This window comes from Chiroxiphia lanceolata, chromosome 2 (assembly GCF_009829145.1).
Source record: "Chiroxiphia lanceolata isolate bChiLan1 chromosome 2, bChiLan1.pri, whole genome shotgun sequence".
Lineage (NCBI taxonomy): Eukaryota > Metazoa > Chordata > Aves > Passeriformes > Pipridae > Chiroxiphia > Chiroxiphia lanceolata.
Genome location: NC_045638.1, coordinates 120,018,917 through 120,035,434, shown reverse-complemented (window position 1 = coordinate 120,035,434; position 16,518 = coordinate 120,018,917). Strand labels below are relative to the sequence as shown.

General features: G+C 63.3%; 1 protein-coding gene across 9 annotated transcripts in view; it reads left to right on the top strand.

The window, feature by feature from the left end:
* Positions 1–16,518, top strand: part of ARAP1 (ArfGAP with RhoGAP domain, ankyrin repeat and PH domain 1) — a 36,345-nt gene that overhangs the window by 18,286 nt on the left and 1,541 nt on the right. For 4 of the 9 annotated variants that reach the window (XM_032681184.1, XM_032681176.1, XM_032681177.1 and 1 more), the window contains 27 exons: positions 1,596–1,665; positions 1,883–2,003; positions 2,130–2,335; positions 2,718–2,824; positions 2,907–3,106; positions 3,203–3,288; positions 4,449–4,631; positions 5,582–5,756; positions 7,197–7,331; positions 7,594–7,729; positions 8,174–8,276; positions 8,364–8,559; positions 8,912–8,957; positions 9,186–9,349; positions 9,624–9,836; positions 10,655–10,760; positions 10,986–11,133; positions 11,338–11,421; positions 11,579–11,647; positions 11,819–11,936; positions 12,782–12,895; positions 13,304–13,446; positions 13,907–13,939; positions 14,797–14,879; positions 15,461–15,511; positions 15,875–15,938; positions 16,132–16,287. In XM_032681184.1, the coding sequence (XP_032537075.1) occupies positions 1,596–1,665; positions 1,883–2,003; positions 2,130–2,335; positions 2,718–2,824; positions 2,907–3,106; positions 3,203–3,288; positions 4,449–4,631; positions 5,582–5,756; positions 7,197–7,331; positions 7,594–7,729; positions 8,174–8,276; positions 8,364–8,559; positions 8,912–8,957; positions 9,186–9,349; positions 9,624–9,836; positions 10,655–10,760; positions 10,986–11,133; positions 11,338–11,421; positions 11,579–11,647; positions 11,819–11,936; positions 12,782–12,895; positions 13,304–13,446; positions 13,907–13,939; positions 14,797–14,879; positions 15,461–15,511; positions 15,875–15,938; positions 16,132–16,287 (3,310 nt within the window). Of the gene's footprint in view, positions 1–1,595; positions 1,666–1,882; positions 2,004–2,129; positions 2,336–2,717; positions 2,825–2,906; positions 3,107–3,202; positions 3,289–4,448; positions 4,632–5,581; positions 5,757–7,196; positions 7,332–7,593; positions 7,730–8,173; positions 8,277–8,363; positions 8,560–8,911; positions 8,958–9,185; positions 9,350–9,623; positions 9,837–10,654; positions 10,761–10,985; positions 11,134–11,337; positions 11,422–11,578; positions 11,648–11,818; positions 11,937–12,781; positions 12,896–13,289; positions 13,447–13,906; positions 13,940–14,796; positions 14,880–15,460; positions 15,512–15,874; positions 15,939–16,131; positions 16,288–16,518 lie in introns of those variants that run through there. The other 5 variants (XM_032681180.1, XM_032681182.1, XM_032681179.1 and 2 more) reach the window with 5 other exon arrangements.

Sequence of the window (16,518 nt, the reverse complement as noted above, 5' to 3'; positions counted from 1 at the left end):
GTCAGGGATGAGGCGAGGTGTCTGGGATGACCTGTGGGTTTGGGGATTGCTGTGTTTGCCACAGGAGGAGGCAGTGATGGCCCCCATCCCATGGGATGCCAGCCCCAAATCCCAGCGTGTGCAGCCCTGGCCCCTGAGGCTCATGGTGCAGATCCATAGGGGTGCAGCAGAAAAATGGGGGGGGGTGTCTGTGTGCTCCAGGGCAAGCAAACCCAGGGGTCAGAGGGAGCCCAGCGTGCCCCCAGGGAGTCACAGGGAGCCCAGGGAGACCCAAGTAGTCCAGTGAGCCCAGTGAGCAGAACAAGCACAGTGTGCACAGGGAGCCTACTTGCCCCCATCTCAGCAGGGAACCCACTCAAAGAGCCCCTGCTCCATCTGGGAGGCAAAAATCAAGCAGGAGACGTGAAGGATATTTGGGGACTTCTTAATCTGGGCTGTGAGGAAGCCCCAAGGCAGCAGTTCCACTGAGGAGGAGGAAGCTCCCCTGTTTGCAGCAGAGCACCCGTGCTGCTGGGGAAGTGAGAGCAGCTGGAAGGTCCCTGGGAAGCTGCTCCGGCAGCTGCTTGGCAGGGACTCAGAGCCTGGGAGGGCAATGAAAGGAAAACCAGGAGCCCCAACCCTGCAGCACTGAACAGCAGTGGGAGGTGAGAGCAGGGTGGGGGTCTCTGCCCCCCGGGGACAGGGCTGAGCTGAGAGGGAGCCCACGGCAGAGCCGGGGGCCTCAGTGCCGGATGCTGGAGGTGGTTACATAAAGGCTGAGCGTGGGGTCACGTGTGGCCATGGCCAAACCCTTCCTGAGCAAACAAGCCCTTGAGCAACCACCGTGTCCCTGCCCGTGCACCAGCCCCCGGCCCCTCCAGCCGCGGGGGGCTCCGGGGATGCAGTGCTGGCAGGGGCTGCATGGCAGGGCTTGCCAGAACTGTGTGGGAAGGGGCTCGGCATCTCCTGCAGCCCTGGTGCTGCACGGATGGGCTGAGGGGTGTCGTGCCTTTCCCTGTGCTGCCTGGCTGGTCTGCATGCTGGGCTGGGGCAGGCAAAGGGGTCCCTGGTGGGCTCTCCTCCAGTTCCGTGGGGTCCTCCCTCTCTTCCGTATCCCCATCCTGATAGAGACACCTGGCTTCTCCCTCTGCCCCTGGTGCCACTGTCCCCTTCTGGAACGTGTCCCCTGGATTGAACTCTGCCTGGCTGTTAGGTCCTGAGCAGTAAATAGGGATTTCGGGGAGCTTTTAGGAACGGCCCTTGTTCTCAGCTCCATGTTTTAATTGGTACCTGGAGGAAAGCATGAAGCCTCCATTGCTGTCCCCAGCAGTGACACGAGGGCTGAGGACCTGGCACAGGATGGAGGGCTGGGACATGGTGCAGTATGGAGGGCTGGGGACATGGCACAGGGTCAAGGGTGGGGGATACAGGGCAGAATGGAGGGCTGGGGACATTGAGAGCTGGGGACACAGCGCAGGATGGAGGGCTGGGGATATGAGGCAGGATCAATGGTGAGGTGGCCCCAGGCTTTTGGCAACTGGGGCATGAACACAGAAGCAGAATCGTCCTGAGTTCAAGGGCATCCCCTCCAATGGGTCCCTCTGGTCCCCTCCCAGGTCCTACATCTACCAGAAGCGCTGGGTGAAGCTCGACGCTGACTACCTCCGCTATTTCGACAGTGAAAAGGTGGGTGGACAGATCTGGGGGTTCGGGGTGAGCAGGTGGTAGAGGAACTGCTCCAGCAAGGCCACTTTCCCCTGGGTACCCCAGCTGAGAGGTGTGGCTGTGCCAAGGGGCAGCATCCCAGGGACCAGCCGTGGCTGGGGTGAGATGTGGGACGCTCAGAGTCCCATGTCCCTGAGGCCCAGAGATGAGCAGCGTGTCTCCCCACTCCCTGCCCCAGGACGCCTACTCCAAGCGGCTCATTCCCGTCTCCTCCATCTCCCGCGTCGCCAGCGTCGGGGACCAGAAGTTCGAGGTCATCACCAACAACCGCAACTTCGTGTTCCGGGCCGAGAGTGATGGTGAGCAGTGGGGGGCCCTTCTCCCTGGCTGCTCCCTGGCTGCTCCCCCTCCCCAGCCCATGGGATGAGTCCCGTTGGCTCGTGGCTCCGGGCTGATCCTGATGTGTCTCCTGTCTGGCCCCACAGCGGAGCGTAACGAGTGGATCCGGACCCTGCAGCAGATTGCAGAGGAGCGGAAGAGCAAAGCTCCGGAGAGGACATTGATGTCCTTGGCCACCGACGGTGCCCCTGAGCCAGCCGATAAGAGCGGCTTCCTGGAGCTGCGGGGCTTTAAGCACAAGCTCTTCGTGGTGGTGGCTGGGGACAAAGTGTTCCTCTACAAGAACGCAGAGGTGGGTGGCTGGGGGGACTGCGGCACTAAGAGGGACCCCGATGCTGTTTCATGGGGGACCCCTTCCCTTTCTGCTCACAGCCTGAGCAGAGCAGCAGTGAGCCGGGGCACCCGGGCCTGCCACCCCTCAAATGAGGACAGCACAGATCCCACAGCGTGGTGAGCTCTGAGCTGCAGCCCCTGCTCCCCGCTGGCTCTGAGCCTTGGGGTCCCCCAGGAGCGTCATACCCACAGTAGCTGCCCCAGAGTCTGCAGTGCCCCAAGGATAAGAACAGGGCAGAGAAGGGACATGGTTACCCCAGCTTCCAGGCACTGGATCCCATCATCCTGCTCCAGAGGGGTCCCTGCTTCCCCCTCACCCCTCACCTGCCCTCACCCACCAGGACTATCGGCTGGGGATTGGCATCACCTACATTGAGATGAACGTGGGGAACGTTAAGGAGGTGGATCGCCGGGGCTTCGACCTCACCACGCCATACAGACTCTTCAGGTGAGCCCAGGGTGGGGAGGGCGTGCCGGGGGTGCTGCCCACCCCCAGCTGTGCTGTACCTCACCCCCATCCCCCCTGGCAGCTTCTCTGCTGACTCGGAGCAGGAGAAGGAGGAATGGGTGGAGGCCATGCAGCAGTCCATCGCCGAGGCACTCTCCAACTCCGAGGTGGCTGAGAGGATCTGGGCAGTGGAGTCCAACCGCTGCTGTGCTGACTGTGGCTCCCCCAAGCCTGAATGGGCCTCCATCAACCTCTGTGTTGTCATCTGCAAGAGATGTGCAGGTACCCGCGTCCTGGGGGGCACAAATGGGGATCCCCGGGGACCCTTAGACCTCCCCCACCCCAAAATGAGTCCCTAACAGCTCGTCTTGGTGGCAGGGGAGCACCGGGGATTGGGCCCTGGCATTACTAAAGTTCGGAGTCTGAAGATGGACAGGAAGGTGTGGACTGAGGAGCTGATCAAGGTATTGGCACAGACCAGCCCCCAAAAGCCTTTTTGAGGGAACGACACCCTGTTCCTTTCCCATGGTGGAGCCGCTGGCTGCAGGCTGGAGGCTGGGGCAGGGACCCCCCCAGCAGCCTTTCATCCGTGTCCCTGTGGACCCCTGGCACCCACCCAAGCATTCCAGCGACGGCAGGCAGCACCTGTGTGCCTACACCACGGACAGACGGTGCCTGTGTGTCCGTGGGGACACGGCTGTGGAGCCGCTGGAGTGGCCGTGGGGAGATGGCTGTGGGATTGGCGGGGGGCCAAGGGCAGAGCAGTCCCTGGAGCCCTACGGCCGCCGGCGTGGAGGAATGTGTCGGTGCAGCCAGAGCCGGGAATGGGTGGGCGGGGAGAGCTGGGATTCGTTTCAAGACCTAACCTGGCAGCCATTTCTCGCCGGCAGAGCCTGACTGGCTCCGTTCTTCGCATCCATCCTGCTCAGATCCTTCATTCCTGCCTGGCGTCCCACCCGCGCAGCCCCCGCCTCCGGCACTGCCTGCTCCCCGAGCTCCCAAACGCTTCCAGCTGCTGCCTGTGGCTGCTCCCTTTCCCCTCCCCTCTCTGGGAACGCTGCCCGAAACCCCTCCAGCATCCCCAGGCTTCCCGCCCGCGCCGCCCCCCCTCGACCCCCGCATGCACCCGCCCCACCCCAAAGAGCTTGGGGGTGCTGGCAGAGCCCCCCGTGTTGAGTGATGTGGGGCTCCCTGAGACAGGGCTAAACCTCTTAATGGCACTGCTCAGTGCGGACAGTGGAGTGGCCAGGGGCCACCAAACGCCCTTTAAATCTGCCCCCTTGGATGCTGAGCACCACCCCGCCTCCCACAGCTGAGCTCTGCTTTCCAGATGTGATTTCCCGGGGCAGGAAGGGGGGTCAGCGGCTGCGGGGGCTGTCGGATGCTACATGCCTGCAGTGGGTGGGTGCTCCTGCACGCTGCCCACCCAGGCTCCCCATTCACCTTACACCACCTATAAGCTCTTCCCCTCACCACCACCCCCCGCCCCACCGTTCTTCCTGCATCCCACTGTTCTCCTGGGCAGCACCCCCTGCTTCCAGCAAAGCCCCCTCCCCAAGCTCCACCCCCCCAAACCCCCTCTAGCATGGTCACATCGGCGTCTCCTTGTCCCTGTCCCTGGCAGCTCTTCCAGCAGTTTGGCAATGCGATGGCTAACGAGTTTTGGGCTGCAAATGTGCCCCCGAGCGAAGCCATCGGCCCCACCAGCGGCAGCCAGGAGAGGAGGCGCTTCCTCATCGCCAAGTACCGGGAGGGCAAGTACCGCCACTACCACCCGCTCTTCGGCAACCAGGAGGAGCTCGACAGGGTCAGTGGCCCCCGGGACCGGGCACCTGCTTGGGGGTTCTGCCTGGGTCCTAAGTGGTGCTGAGCTGGGGTGCTGGGGCTGTTTTGGGGAGTGGGGTCTGTGCCCAAGCAGACTGCCCACCATCCCTCCCTGCCTGTATCCCTGCCTGTACCCCCTAGCCCCCACTGCACACCTTAAGTCTCCACTGTGTATCCCAAGCCTAAAGCCTGGGGTCTCCAGGAGGGACAAGCCAGCTGTGAGGACAGGGTGACACCTCTGCGATGGGGCACATGTCCAGCTGAAGCATGGAGCTTCATGTCCAGGCTGGAGAGCTTTGTCTGGAGTGAGATCCCCCTCCCACAGCCCAGACAGCCCCAGGGTTCGCCTCTCCCTGGCTTGAAAATTGTTTTGGGGGTCCAGCCCTGGGCTGGATGGGGCTCAAGGGGGCCGGTGCTGGTGGCACACACTGGTTGAGGCAACTTGAAAACCCTCCCCAGAGCACCTGACCGGCACCCCCAGCCTCCAGCTGTGTGCCGGCTGCTGGCAGGGTGCCAGACCAGGGCAGTCACCAGGGAATGCCATCCTGGCACTCCAGCCTTCGCCTCCCGTTCCGCCGTGGCTTCGGCTGTGCCGTGGCTTTGCCGGTGTTTGCACAAGCGCTGGGGGCGCGCGGGGCACCCGGGCGGCTGCGGGAATTCGCATGTGGGCTTGTTTGTTTTCCTACTCCGGCTCGGCCGTCCCGCCCCGCTGCTGCCGTATGACTTCACCCTGGCTCCTTAAGGGAGGGATTCGCTGCCTGCTCCAAACTTTTTCTTCCAGTTTGAGCCTCCTTTGTCCAGCCCAGGCGGCCGGGAGGCGGCCGGGGGTCCGGCAGCTCACTGCGCTCGCTCACCTGGCTCCTTTCGCCGGGGGTCTCTTCCTTCTCCTCGGGAGCCTGTGGTCTCACCACCCTCCTCCTGGCGCTGCTGCAGGCTCTGTGCGTGGCCGTCACCACCAGCGACCTGAAGGAGACGCAGGCTCTGCTCTTCTGCGGGGCGTCGGTGACCTGTGACACCGGGGACTCCCAGTGCCCGACGCCCCTGGCCCTGGCCGAGAGGAGTGGGCAGCGGCTGCAGATGGAGTTCCTGCTCCACAACAAAACCTCAGGTAAGGGCTGACCCCCCTGAAACCCCACCATGGGCTCAAACCCACCAACAACATTCCTGGAGTTGCTGCTGGGGCGTCCTGGGGGACACAGGTCATGTGTTGAGCCGGTCCCAGCTCTGTGTCCTGCCCAGCAGCTCCCTGGCAGGGGGCTCTCCGTCTGCTGGCACTGCTGGGGCTCTGTGCGCCCTGGGAGAGGGAAGGGAAGCTTTGGGGAACCTCCTGTGCCCTTGGGGGGTCCATCCCAGCTGGGAGCTCAGGTCTTGGAGTCCTGCTGGGGAGGCAGGCTGGTGCTGTGGACACCAGGAGGGACAGGAGGCAGTATTCCTTCACCATCCTGGCACCATGCTGCAGGCATACCTGGCAGCCTCAGGGGACGTGCCAGATGGGCAGGCCCCATCTCTAGCATTGCCTCTGAGGTGGGGGGGCCGAACCCCTAACGCCCTCTCCCATTCTGCTGGTTGTTCCCCCACCCCCCCGCCCCCAAACCCAGCTCCAGGTGGGCTGGTGACTCCCACGGAATCCGTGCCCTAGCGTGGGGGGAGCGTCTGGCCTTGGAAGGCTTGGGCAGGCGGGATGGAGGTGTGGGGGCAGCCAGCGCCCGCCGCAGCCGTCACCTCCCTCCCCGCCTCGGCGGCCAAGTCCGGCCCGCGGAAGTTGGAATTTGCCCAGGATTGGGGCTGGCCCGGCTCTTCCCTGACATGTCAGCACTAAAGGGGTCTGGGAGAGCTGCGGGGCCTCCCAGCTGCCCCGGTGAGCCAGAGGAATCCAACACTGGGCTCGTCCTGCTGGGGCCAGCAATCTCTGGAGGAGCAGTGCTGGGAGGGGGGAGTAGGGACCTGCCTCCTCCTGGGTTCCCCCTCTCTAGAGCTCCAGGCACTCCATGCTCTGACCTGGGCATGCTTTAGGGGCATCCCTGCACCCCATCTCTGCCTCATCCTGGAGAAAGTGGGGGATGCCTCTTGCTGGCAGGCAAGGTGGGGAAACTGAGGTAGGGGGACGTGACTGTGGTCAGATGGGGAGGCAGTGGCAGAGCCCCGGCCTGTTATTTCAGCTGCAGGACAATGACGCTCTGCCCTGCTCCTCCCACAGAGCAGCAGGAACCTGGGGCAGCCGAGGAGGGATCTTGGTGGTAGGGGAGCCTAGTCCCAGCCTCTCCATATTGTCCCCATCCAGTCCCAGCTCAATGCTTAGGGAGGGTGCAAGGGGGACGCAGAATGTGGGATGCAGGATGGTCTCCCAGTGGATAAACCTGACCCCACTGGCTCCCAGGCAGCCCTGGATTTGGGGACTGGTGCTGTTCCTCACACCCCGGCCGTGGTGGGAGCTCAGGGTGCAGCCTGTGGGATGTGTCTCGTGCCAAGGTGGGGGACACCCAGCTGCCTCACAGGGCTGGGGAGGGGGCTGCAGCCCCCCATAACAGACTGGTCTCCCTGCTTGCAGAGCTGCCACGCCTGGAGATGGTGGGCAGTGAGGAGAAGCCCTACTCTGTGCCCCTGCCCTCCGTCACCCACAGTGGCTTCCTCTACAAGACCCCCTCCATGGCCAAGCCCGTCAGCGAGCGGAAGGGCCTGGAAGGTACGTGGGGGTCTGTGAGACAGGGAGATGGGGATAAAGGGGACTGGGGGACTTGGAGCCAGCCCTGAGAGGGGGAATCACACCCTCCCCTGCTTCCTCGGGCAATGAGAAGGCAACGGGGAAGCGCGGTGCCACCTGGTTCGAGGGGGGTCGTGTCAGGTGGGCACCCAGCGGGTGCTGCTGGACCACTCGGGCTGGTTTGGTGGTTGTGTGGGCTGGGCAGAGCTCGGGGGGCTGCCCAGCGCTCTCGTGTGCCGCGCAGAGTTCAGCCGGCGGTGGTGCACGCTGCAGGACGGGGTGCTCAGCTACTACGAGAACGACCGCAACGCCGTCCCCAACGGCGAGATCCGGGTGGAGGAGATCGTCTGCCTGGTGAACAACCCACCCCACTCCCACGGGTAAGGCCCTGCCCCCCTGGAGCACCCAACAGCCCCTCTGCTCCTGCAGAGTCCACACCACTGGAGCTGCACCCACGGGGGGGTGGCACGAGGAGGCCACAGTCCCCAGCCCCACCAGTGGCCCCTGAACCAAGTGGCTTTGCAAGATGTCTGTGTATATCACTTGCAGCCCCTTTGGAGCCTCTTTGCAATCCGTTTGTACACCTTTGCAACCTCTTTGTGGCTGCTTTGTAATCCCTTTGCAACCCTGTCTCAACTCCTTTGCATCCATCCCCTCTGTAACCCCTGTGCAGCCCCTGTGCCCGATGGTAGCACAGCTGGAGGGCCTGGGGCTGTGGTGGGGGATCCCACACCCCATCAGCCATTGGCTCCCACCCCTGGGCCACCCCTGTCACTTCATCCCACCCACGTGGGCACCCAGGCTCCCCTTCTCCTCCCTCACAGGATTGAGAGCACGTTCGAGGTGTACACCGAGGCAGAGCGACTCTACCTCTTCGGGCTGGAGAGCTCTGATTCCGCTCAGGAATGGCTCAAGTCCATTGCCAAGGTGGGACAGGGAGGGCTGGGGCGGCCGTGGTTGCTGGTGGCAGCCAGCTGTGGTGGCACTGATGGGTCCCTCTCCTCCCTGGCTCAGTCCTTCGTCCATCCCTGTGCCGAGGAGCTGCTGGCGCTGGACTTCGAGCGGCTGGGCCGGCTGCACTACAAGGGGGGTCTCACCCTGGAGCGCACCCAGGAGGGCTGGTTCTCCCTGGCCGGCTCCACGCTCCACGTCTGCTCCGAGGACGGCCAGCGGCAGGAGCCTCTCCAGCTGCGCAAGCTGCAGGAGCTCTGTGCGTGCCCCTGCCCCACCGGTGGGACCCCCTGCCTGGGAGGGAGGGGGTGTCCCCCAAATCCTCCCCCGGGGTCCACTCAGCTTTTGGTGGGAGGCTGGTGGGTGCTGCTGCCATGGAGCTCAGTGGCTCTTGGATGAGAGAGGATGCGATCACTCTGCCTCCTCTCCATCCTCTTCCTCATCCCCACCCTCTTCTCTCCATCCTCTTCTCCCTCTCCATCCTCTTCCCATCCCTGCTTGTTCCATTTGGACTGGAGCTGGACCTGTTGGCACAGCCTCCCCCCAGCATGTGGGTCTAGGGGGGCTGGGTGCCCCGTGTTCCTGTACTTGATGGGCTCCTTCCCTTCCAGCCATCCAGGGGGACCACGAGGTGCTGGTGCTGGTGGAGAGGCGGAGGTAAGAGGGGAGGGTAGGGGGAATGAGATGCCCCCTGGCAAAATACTACGCCCTGCCCAAGCCCCTGCCTGTTCTGGGGTGTCTTTACTCTCCCTTCCACGATGGGGACCCGCAAAATTGAGTTGGGACCACCTGTGGGCCCCCAGGGCCAGCCTTCCTGGGGGTTGTGGACACGCAGTGGGGTCTGGGGGGTGCCTGGCCCCCTACTGAGGCCAGTCGTGCTGGCAGGACGTTGTACATCCAAGGGGAGCGGAAGCTGGATTTCCTGGGCTGGGTCCATGCCATCCAGAAGGCCGCGGGCAGCTCGGGAGACACCTTGTCGGAGCAGCAGCTGACGGAGTCGGACGTGCCGCTGCTGGTGGATCGCTGCATCGACTACATCACACAGTGCGGTACGGCCAGCGCCGCGCTGCTGGGATCACCCCCTCCGTGGGGCACGGCAGGCTGAGAGCCCAGCGCTTGTGACACGTGCTTCCCTCCCTCCCTGAGCACCCGCGCCAGCTCCGTGGGAGGGCTCCACTTACGGCAGGGCTTTGGCTCCGGTCAGGAACACCTGCGGGATGAGACGCTCCGCGGCATCTGGTGGTGTTCGGTGGGGAGCTGGTGGGCCGGGGCTGGAGCCTGTCCCTCGCAGAGGGGGTCTCATCCCCGCTGGCTCTGTTGCAGGGCTGACGTCTGAGGGCATCTACCGCAAGAGCGGGCAGAACTCCAAGACCACCAGCCTACTGGAGGTGCTGCAGCGGGACGCGCGCCGCGTTCGCCTGAAGGAGGGCGAGCACCACGTGGATGACGTGGCCAACACCCTCAAACGCTTCTTCCGCGACCTCGGGGATGGGCTCTTCACCCGGCAGTGGGCCCCAGACTGGCTGTGGGCCACCGGTGAGCCCTGGGGGCTGCTGGAGGGTGGCAGGAGGAGTGGGGTGGGCTACCTGGTTCTGTGCAGCCCCTTTGTCCTCTCCATGGGTTGGGGGAACACGTCTGGGCTCCACGTGTTGCCCTGTGCCAGGGTCTTGACTAGCGGGTGGGGAGTGGAGCGTGACCGGTGTTCTGGTATGGCTGGGGCTGAACCAGAGCAGAGCCAGATCCCCTCACCCTTCCCTTCTGGATCTGGTCATTGGACACTGGGGATTGATGCACCTAGCAGAAAAACAGAGGCTATGGCCTTCTGGAGCTGGGATGCTCCGACTTCGGAGAGCTGGGATGCTCCAGCCCCATGGAGCTGAGACGCTTCAGCTCTGGGATGCTTCAGTCCTATGGAGCTGGGATGCTTCAGTCCTATGGAGCTGGGATACTTCAGTCCTATGGAGCTGGGATACTTCAGTCCTGTGGAGCTGGGATGCTCCAACTTCAGAGAGCTGGGATGCTCCAGCCCCATGGAGCTGAGATGCTTCAGCTCTGGGATGCTTCAGTCCTATGGAGCTGGGATGCTTCAGTCCTGTGGAGCTGGGATGCTCCAGCCTTGTGGAGCTGGTATGCTCCAGCCTTGTGGAGCTGGTATGCTCCAGCCCTGGCATACTCCAGCCCTGCAGAGCTGGCATGCTCCAGCCCTGGCATACTCCGGCCCTGCAGAGCTGGGATGCTCCATCCCCATGGTAGGACAGGAGGGTTTGAGGTGGGGTGTGCAGGGGGGGATCTGAGTCTTAATCTCCCCTTTGTACTTCTCCGTGTTCATCCTGTTCCTCACGTCCTTCTGGCAGCGCTGGAGGATGAGGAGGCAAAGGTCAGCGAGTACCGGCAGCTCCTGGGTGCCCTCCCCCCGGTGAACCGGGCCACGCTCAAGGCTCTCATCAACCACCTCTTCCGGTATGGAGGGGCTGAGCCCAGGCTCCCCAAGCCCCTGTGGGGCATCAACCCACCCCCTCCGGGGTCCTGGGGGACTCTGGGGCATGGGAGAGCCCTCATCCCTTGGCTCATGTCCCTTGGGGTCAAGCTGTGCCCAGCACCAAGTGTCATGTCCTGGCATGGGGGGCTGAAGGAGGGGGTCCCGGGGAGGCTCTGGGGCAGGAATCTCTATGGCATTCTCCGCAGGGTCCAGTGCTTCTCTGGGGAGAACCAGATGAACACGCACAACCTGGCCATTGTCTTCGGGCCCACGCTCTTCCAGGCGGATGGGAAGGACTACAAGGCAGGGCGTGTGGTGGAGGACCTCATCAACCACTACGTGAAGATCTTTAACGTAGGTTCACCCCTGGGTCAGACCAATGTGTGGACATTCCTAGGGGATGTGGAGGTGGAAGGAGGAGGAAGCTGGGTCTGCTCTGTCCGCAGACATCTCCCTGCTTTGGAGATGAGGGGACGGGGTACCGTGTCTTTTCAAACTCTGGAAACCCCAAGCCTGGAGCCAGGGTGGTTTGGTCAGCCCTGATGGCTCCTCTGGCAGGTGAATGACCAAGAGATGAAGAAGCAGCAGGACGAAATCATGGCCATCATGAAGATGCGGGAGGCATCATCCAGCGGAATGCAGGTGGGTCCTGGACATGGGGACCTCTTCATCTGGGGCCCCCAGTGCCTACTGTACATCTCCTGGAGATGCCCTGTGCAGGGGGTGTCCGTGCTGGTTGGGGGGATTTCACCCATGCATGGGAAGCTGTAGCTTGAAGCATTTTCCTGTTGCCCTCCAGCAAGCTGGGGACTTCATCTGCACCGTCTACCTGGAGGAGAAGAAGACAGAGACAGAGCAACATGTCAAAGTGAGCCCTGGGATGGAGGGCACAGAGGGTGAAGAGGGGGCAGGGACACCCTTGTTGTGTCCCCAAGCCTCTGCAGTGGCATGGGGACACACGCTGAGCTGGCACCTCTGTGGTGTGAGGATGGAAGGGCCCGGGGCACCAGCTGATGGAGACATGCCCCCTTCCCCCCAGATCCCGGCCACGATGACAGCTGAGGAGCTGACCTTTGAGATCCTGGACCGGAGGAAAATTGTCATGAAGGAGAAGGACTACTGGAGCTGCTTTGAAGTGAATGAGAGGGAGGAGGCAGGTTGGTGCAGGGGTGTGAGGGTGGTGAGGAGGACAGGGGTGGATATGGAGATGGGGATGCAGATGGGGATGGAGATAGAGATGGAGGTGGGAATGGAGTGGAGATGAGGATGGAAAAGGTGATGAAGATGATGGGGATGCAGATGGAGTGAGGATGGGTATGGGGATGGAGATGAGATGGAGATGGGGATGGATATAGGGATGGGTATGAAAAAGCTCCTGTGGGGAATCACTGCACAGGGCAGTGCTGGGATGGACTGCAGGCACTCAGGGGAGGGCAGCTGCTCACTGTGTCCAGCTGGCATGTGACCAAGTGCCCAAGTGCTGCCTGTGGGCTGAGTTCGGGCCAGCACTTATCTGCATCCTTAGGGGTTCAAATGCCTCTGAAGCTTGATGGAGGGAGGTGTCTGGGCTCTTCAGCCACCAAAGGGAGCAGCCTTGGATTGCCCATAGGCAGCAGCAAGTGAGAGCTCAGCTTGAGCAGGATGAGATCCTGGTCCTGCCTGCTGTTGCCCTGACCTCCTGCTGACAGTGCCTGGGAGTTGGTCTCTTCTCCCAGGTAAGAAGTGATAAGAGGAAACGGCCTCAAGTTGTGCCAGGGGAGATTTAGGTTGGATATTAGGGAAAATTCCATTGCCAAAAGGGCTACCAGCCCTGGCACAGGCTGCCCAGGGTAGTGGTGGAGTCACCATCCCTGGAGGGATTGAAAAGACACGTAGATGTGGCACCTGGGGACATGGTTTAGTGGCAGGACCGTGGCAGACCCTCAGGCCACAGGTGTGACCCCCAGGATGGGAGCTGGCCCTGGGGGTACTGCCTGAGACCTGCCTGTCCCCTGCCTGACAGAACGGCCCTTGCATTACTCTGAGAAAGTCCTGCCCATCCTGCACTGCCTGGGGACAGAGAGTTACCTGGTGGTGAAGAAGCAGATGTCCATGGAGAACATGCTCATCTACCTCGGTGAGAGCCAGGGTCCACAGTCTGGGCAGGGGGAGGAGAGAGGGGATGGGGTGGGGATGGGCAGGGATGGGGGTACGGAGTGGAGGGCAGGGGATGGGGAAGTGGATGGGAATGGGGAAGGGGATGGGATGGGGTGGGAGGGGATCCATGCAAGTGGAGTAGGCTCCAGCCCAGTTAGCACGTGGCTGGGAGCCCCCTGATACAGGGTCACCCATGGATGCTGTGCCCAGTGGGTGGGGGAGCTGGTCCTGCCTGCCCTGCCTGGGCTGGGCACAGAGGGGCAGTGCCGGGGCCCTGCAGCAGCCAGAGCTGCCACGGTGTGGGTGAGGGTCTGGCTGCACCCTGCGCCCTTCCTGGGGGGGCCTGACCCCCCCGGGGGGCCGGAGCCGCTCAGGCACGTGCCCCCAGCCAGCAGAGTGGGTGACTGCAAGCACGGCATGATGAAATTCCGGGAGGAGAGGAACCTGCTGGGGCTTGGGCTGAGCACCGGCTTCCACGATCGCTACTTCATCCTCAACCACTCCTGCCTGCGCCTCTACAAGGAAGTGAGGGTGAGCCCTGCCTGCTGCCTGCCCTGCCCCTGCCTTCCCTTCCCCTCCCAGCCCTGCCACGCTGTGACTGTGTGGGGCGTCCCTGGGGACACAAGACCCGTGTGGGCTGGCATCGCTCAGGCAGTGCAGGCAGCGGTGGGGCTGGTGTGGCATGGGCAGTGCAGGCAGTGACAGGCAGGGTGGGCAGTGCCAGGGCTGACCCCAGAAGCGCTCTTGCCAAACCCAGAGTTTCCCGGAGTAGATCCCAGAGCTCCTGGTCAGTGCCAGGGCTGAGGGGGGCACACTGACATCCCGGCTGTGCTGGGACAGCCACTCCCCACGCCCAGTTCCTGCTCCCCCTGATCTGACACTGCACCCTGGCACGTCGCTGCTCCATCGCCATGCCCTGCCCCTGGGCACAGGGGGGGCTGCAGGGAGGGGTCCCCCACCTCTGCTTTAACCCCTCTCCTCTGTTGAACAGAGCCTGAGGCAGCGGAGCCCCCCCTTGGAGAGCGTGAGTAGGGAGGGGAGCGGGGGGCTCAGCTGGGGTGCAGGGGCTCCTGCGCCCTCTGCCCTTACAAGCCTGCCCAGGGTTGATCCCAGATCCAGTCCGGGGTCAGTCCCAAATCCAATGCCTCAGCATGTGTGTGCCAGTCACCGAAGCCGTGCCCGGCGCTGCCATCCCTCCCCGTTAGCCCCTGGAGTTCTCTGCTCCCTCCGGTTCGGGGGTCCCGCTGCCCTTCACTCCAGGCAGCCAGAGCTGGGTCTGGGAAGGGGCTGGAGAGGATGGGGATGGGCTGAGCTGCTTCCCCATCCCGCGGGCATTGGATCGGGCTCTTGTAAGCCAACGCCGCTTGCACGTGAACACAGATGGGGGGTCCCCAGCAAGGGTCCCCAGCAGGGTCCCCGGGGTCCCAGGGCATGGCAAGGCACAGCCAGCACTGCCGGTGGGACATTTAGGAATGTGCTCCAGGCATTGTGGGTCTGGGACCACCACTGCTGTTGCAGTGGCCATGGTGCTGAGGAGGGCTGTGACGTGGGACCCCCACAGGAGATGTCTGGTGCCCTCGAGACCCTGTCTCAATGTGTCAGTGCTGGTCCCAGCTCTGAAGGCAGCTGGCACTGTCTCTGGGGGACTGTGCCGCAGGGACAGGCCTTCTGTGTCCCTTTCCTGCTACCTGTGGCCCTTACCATGGGTGATGGAGACCTGCTCTGCTCCGTCCTGGGCTTCACCCCCGTCCCTGTCACTCATCACCCTGGGTTTTGCTCCCTGCCGGGGGGATGGACCCCATCCCAGCATCGGTGGGGACTGTGGTGGGTGGGGACAGGTTTGGCATCCACCAACCCAGTGCTGGTTCCCTGTCCCCTCAGAGCCACAAGCCGGAGAAGGAGTGGCCTGTCCGAAACCTGAAGGTCTACCTGGGCGTCAAGAAGAAGCTTCGACCCCCGACATGGTGAGCAGCCTGTGGGGCTGGGAACAGGGCTGGGAAGAGGCCTGGTGATGAGGATGGGGTGGGAATGGGGATGAGGATAGGAGTGGAGATGGGGATGGGGACAAGGACAGGGACAGTTTTGCTGCTGACCGGGCCTCCTGCCACCAGGTGTCAGAGCAGCCCCGCAGGACCGAGCCCGGTGCCACCAGCGAGGACTGGGCACCCAGCCCTGTCCCCAGCCCCTGTTCCCTGCCCTGTTCCCGGCGCTGTCCCCTGCCTTGTCCCTGTCGCCGGGGGGAAGTTGTGGGGCTGGGGGGCTGTGGGGCTGTGGGAGAGTGAGGGGCTAGGAGCAGTGCAGTGCTGGGGTGTTGTGGGGCTGGAGGGAGTTTGCAGGACTGGGGTAGGGTGTGTGGGGCTGGATGGGGTGGTTACAGAGACGAGGAGTTTGCAGGGATGAGGGGTCACTGGGGTGGGAGGGTTGTAGGGACAGGGGGTCGCAGAGATGGGGGTGGCAGGGATGAAGGGGGTTTGTTGGGATACTTGACCAGCAGAGGATGGCAGTGTGGGATGTTGGGGTTCATGTTTTTACTCCTCTCTTCCAGCTGGGGCTTTACAGTCTTCTATGAAAATGAGAAGCATGAGAAGCAGCAATGGTGAGGGAAGGCGACACGGGGACACTAAACTCATTCAAATATGCAGCAGCTCTCTGGAGCTGTGGCAGGGGGAGGTGGGGAATCACAGGGTATTGAAATGGTTTGGTTGGGAAGGGACCTTGAAGACCATCCAGTCCCACCCCCCTGACGTGGGCAGGGACATTATATGTGTGGACACAGCCCGGTTGAGCACCCACAGCCCCGCTCAGGTTCCCCCTGGGGCCCATGGCTGTCCCCTTCAGTCCCCTGGGCTCTCATGCAGAGGCTGAGGCCCCTGCAGCAGGCAGGGGCCCCTGGAGCGGTCAGAGGGGACACCCACTGCCTCCTCCATCTCCTCTGGCTGCTGACACTGTGTCCCCACAGGTACCTGTGCTGTGACACCCAGGCTGATCTGCGGGAGTGGTTTGCCACCTTTCTCCAGGTGCAGGTAGGGGGCGGACAGACCATCACTCCCTGCAAAAGCGGGACACCCCGTGGGGGTCAGCCCCGGAGGGGCGCTTGGCCAGCAAGGAAACCCTTTGGGGTATCCAAGTATCCCTAAACTCCAGCGTGCCAGGGTGAAAGGGAGGTGCTGGGGCGGCCGAGGCTGTGGCCTCCATGGCTGTCCCCTCTGTCTGCAGAACGGGGGGGCCCTGTGGCCCTCGGAGCGCCCCAGGACGCGGGCGGCGCGGCCGCAGCAGGACACCAGGTTGGGTAACATCTCCCTCATCCCGCTGCGGGGCAATGAGAGCGAGATGAGGAACAGTGTGGCTGCTTTCGCTACTGACCCCCTAACCGTGAGTGACCTGGGGGCACCGGGGGGCCCTCCACGCGGGGCTGCATCCCCCCTGCATCACACGCCGGGGCGGCCCTGGTCCCCAAACCGGGGGGGGATATCCCTGCTCCCATCCCTGCTCCCGTTCCGTGTGTACCACATCACCTCCAGTGATCTGGGAGATCTGGCTGATCCTTTGGGGGCCCATGGGGGGTCTCCTGGGTCCAGGGGTGTCCCAAACCCTGTGATGCAA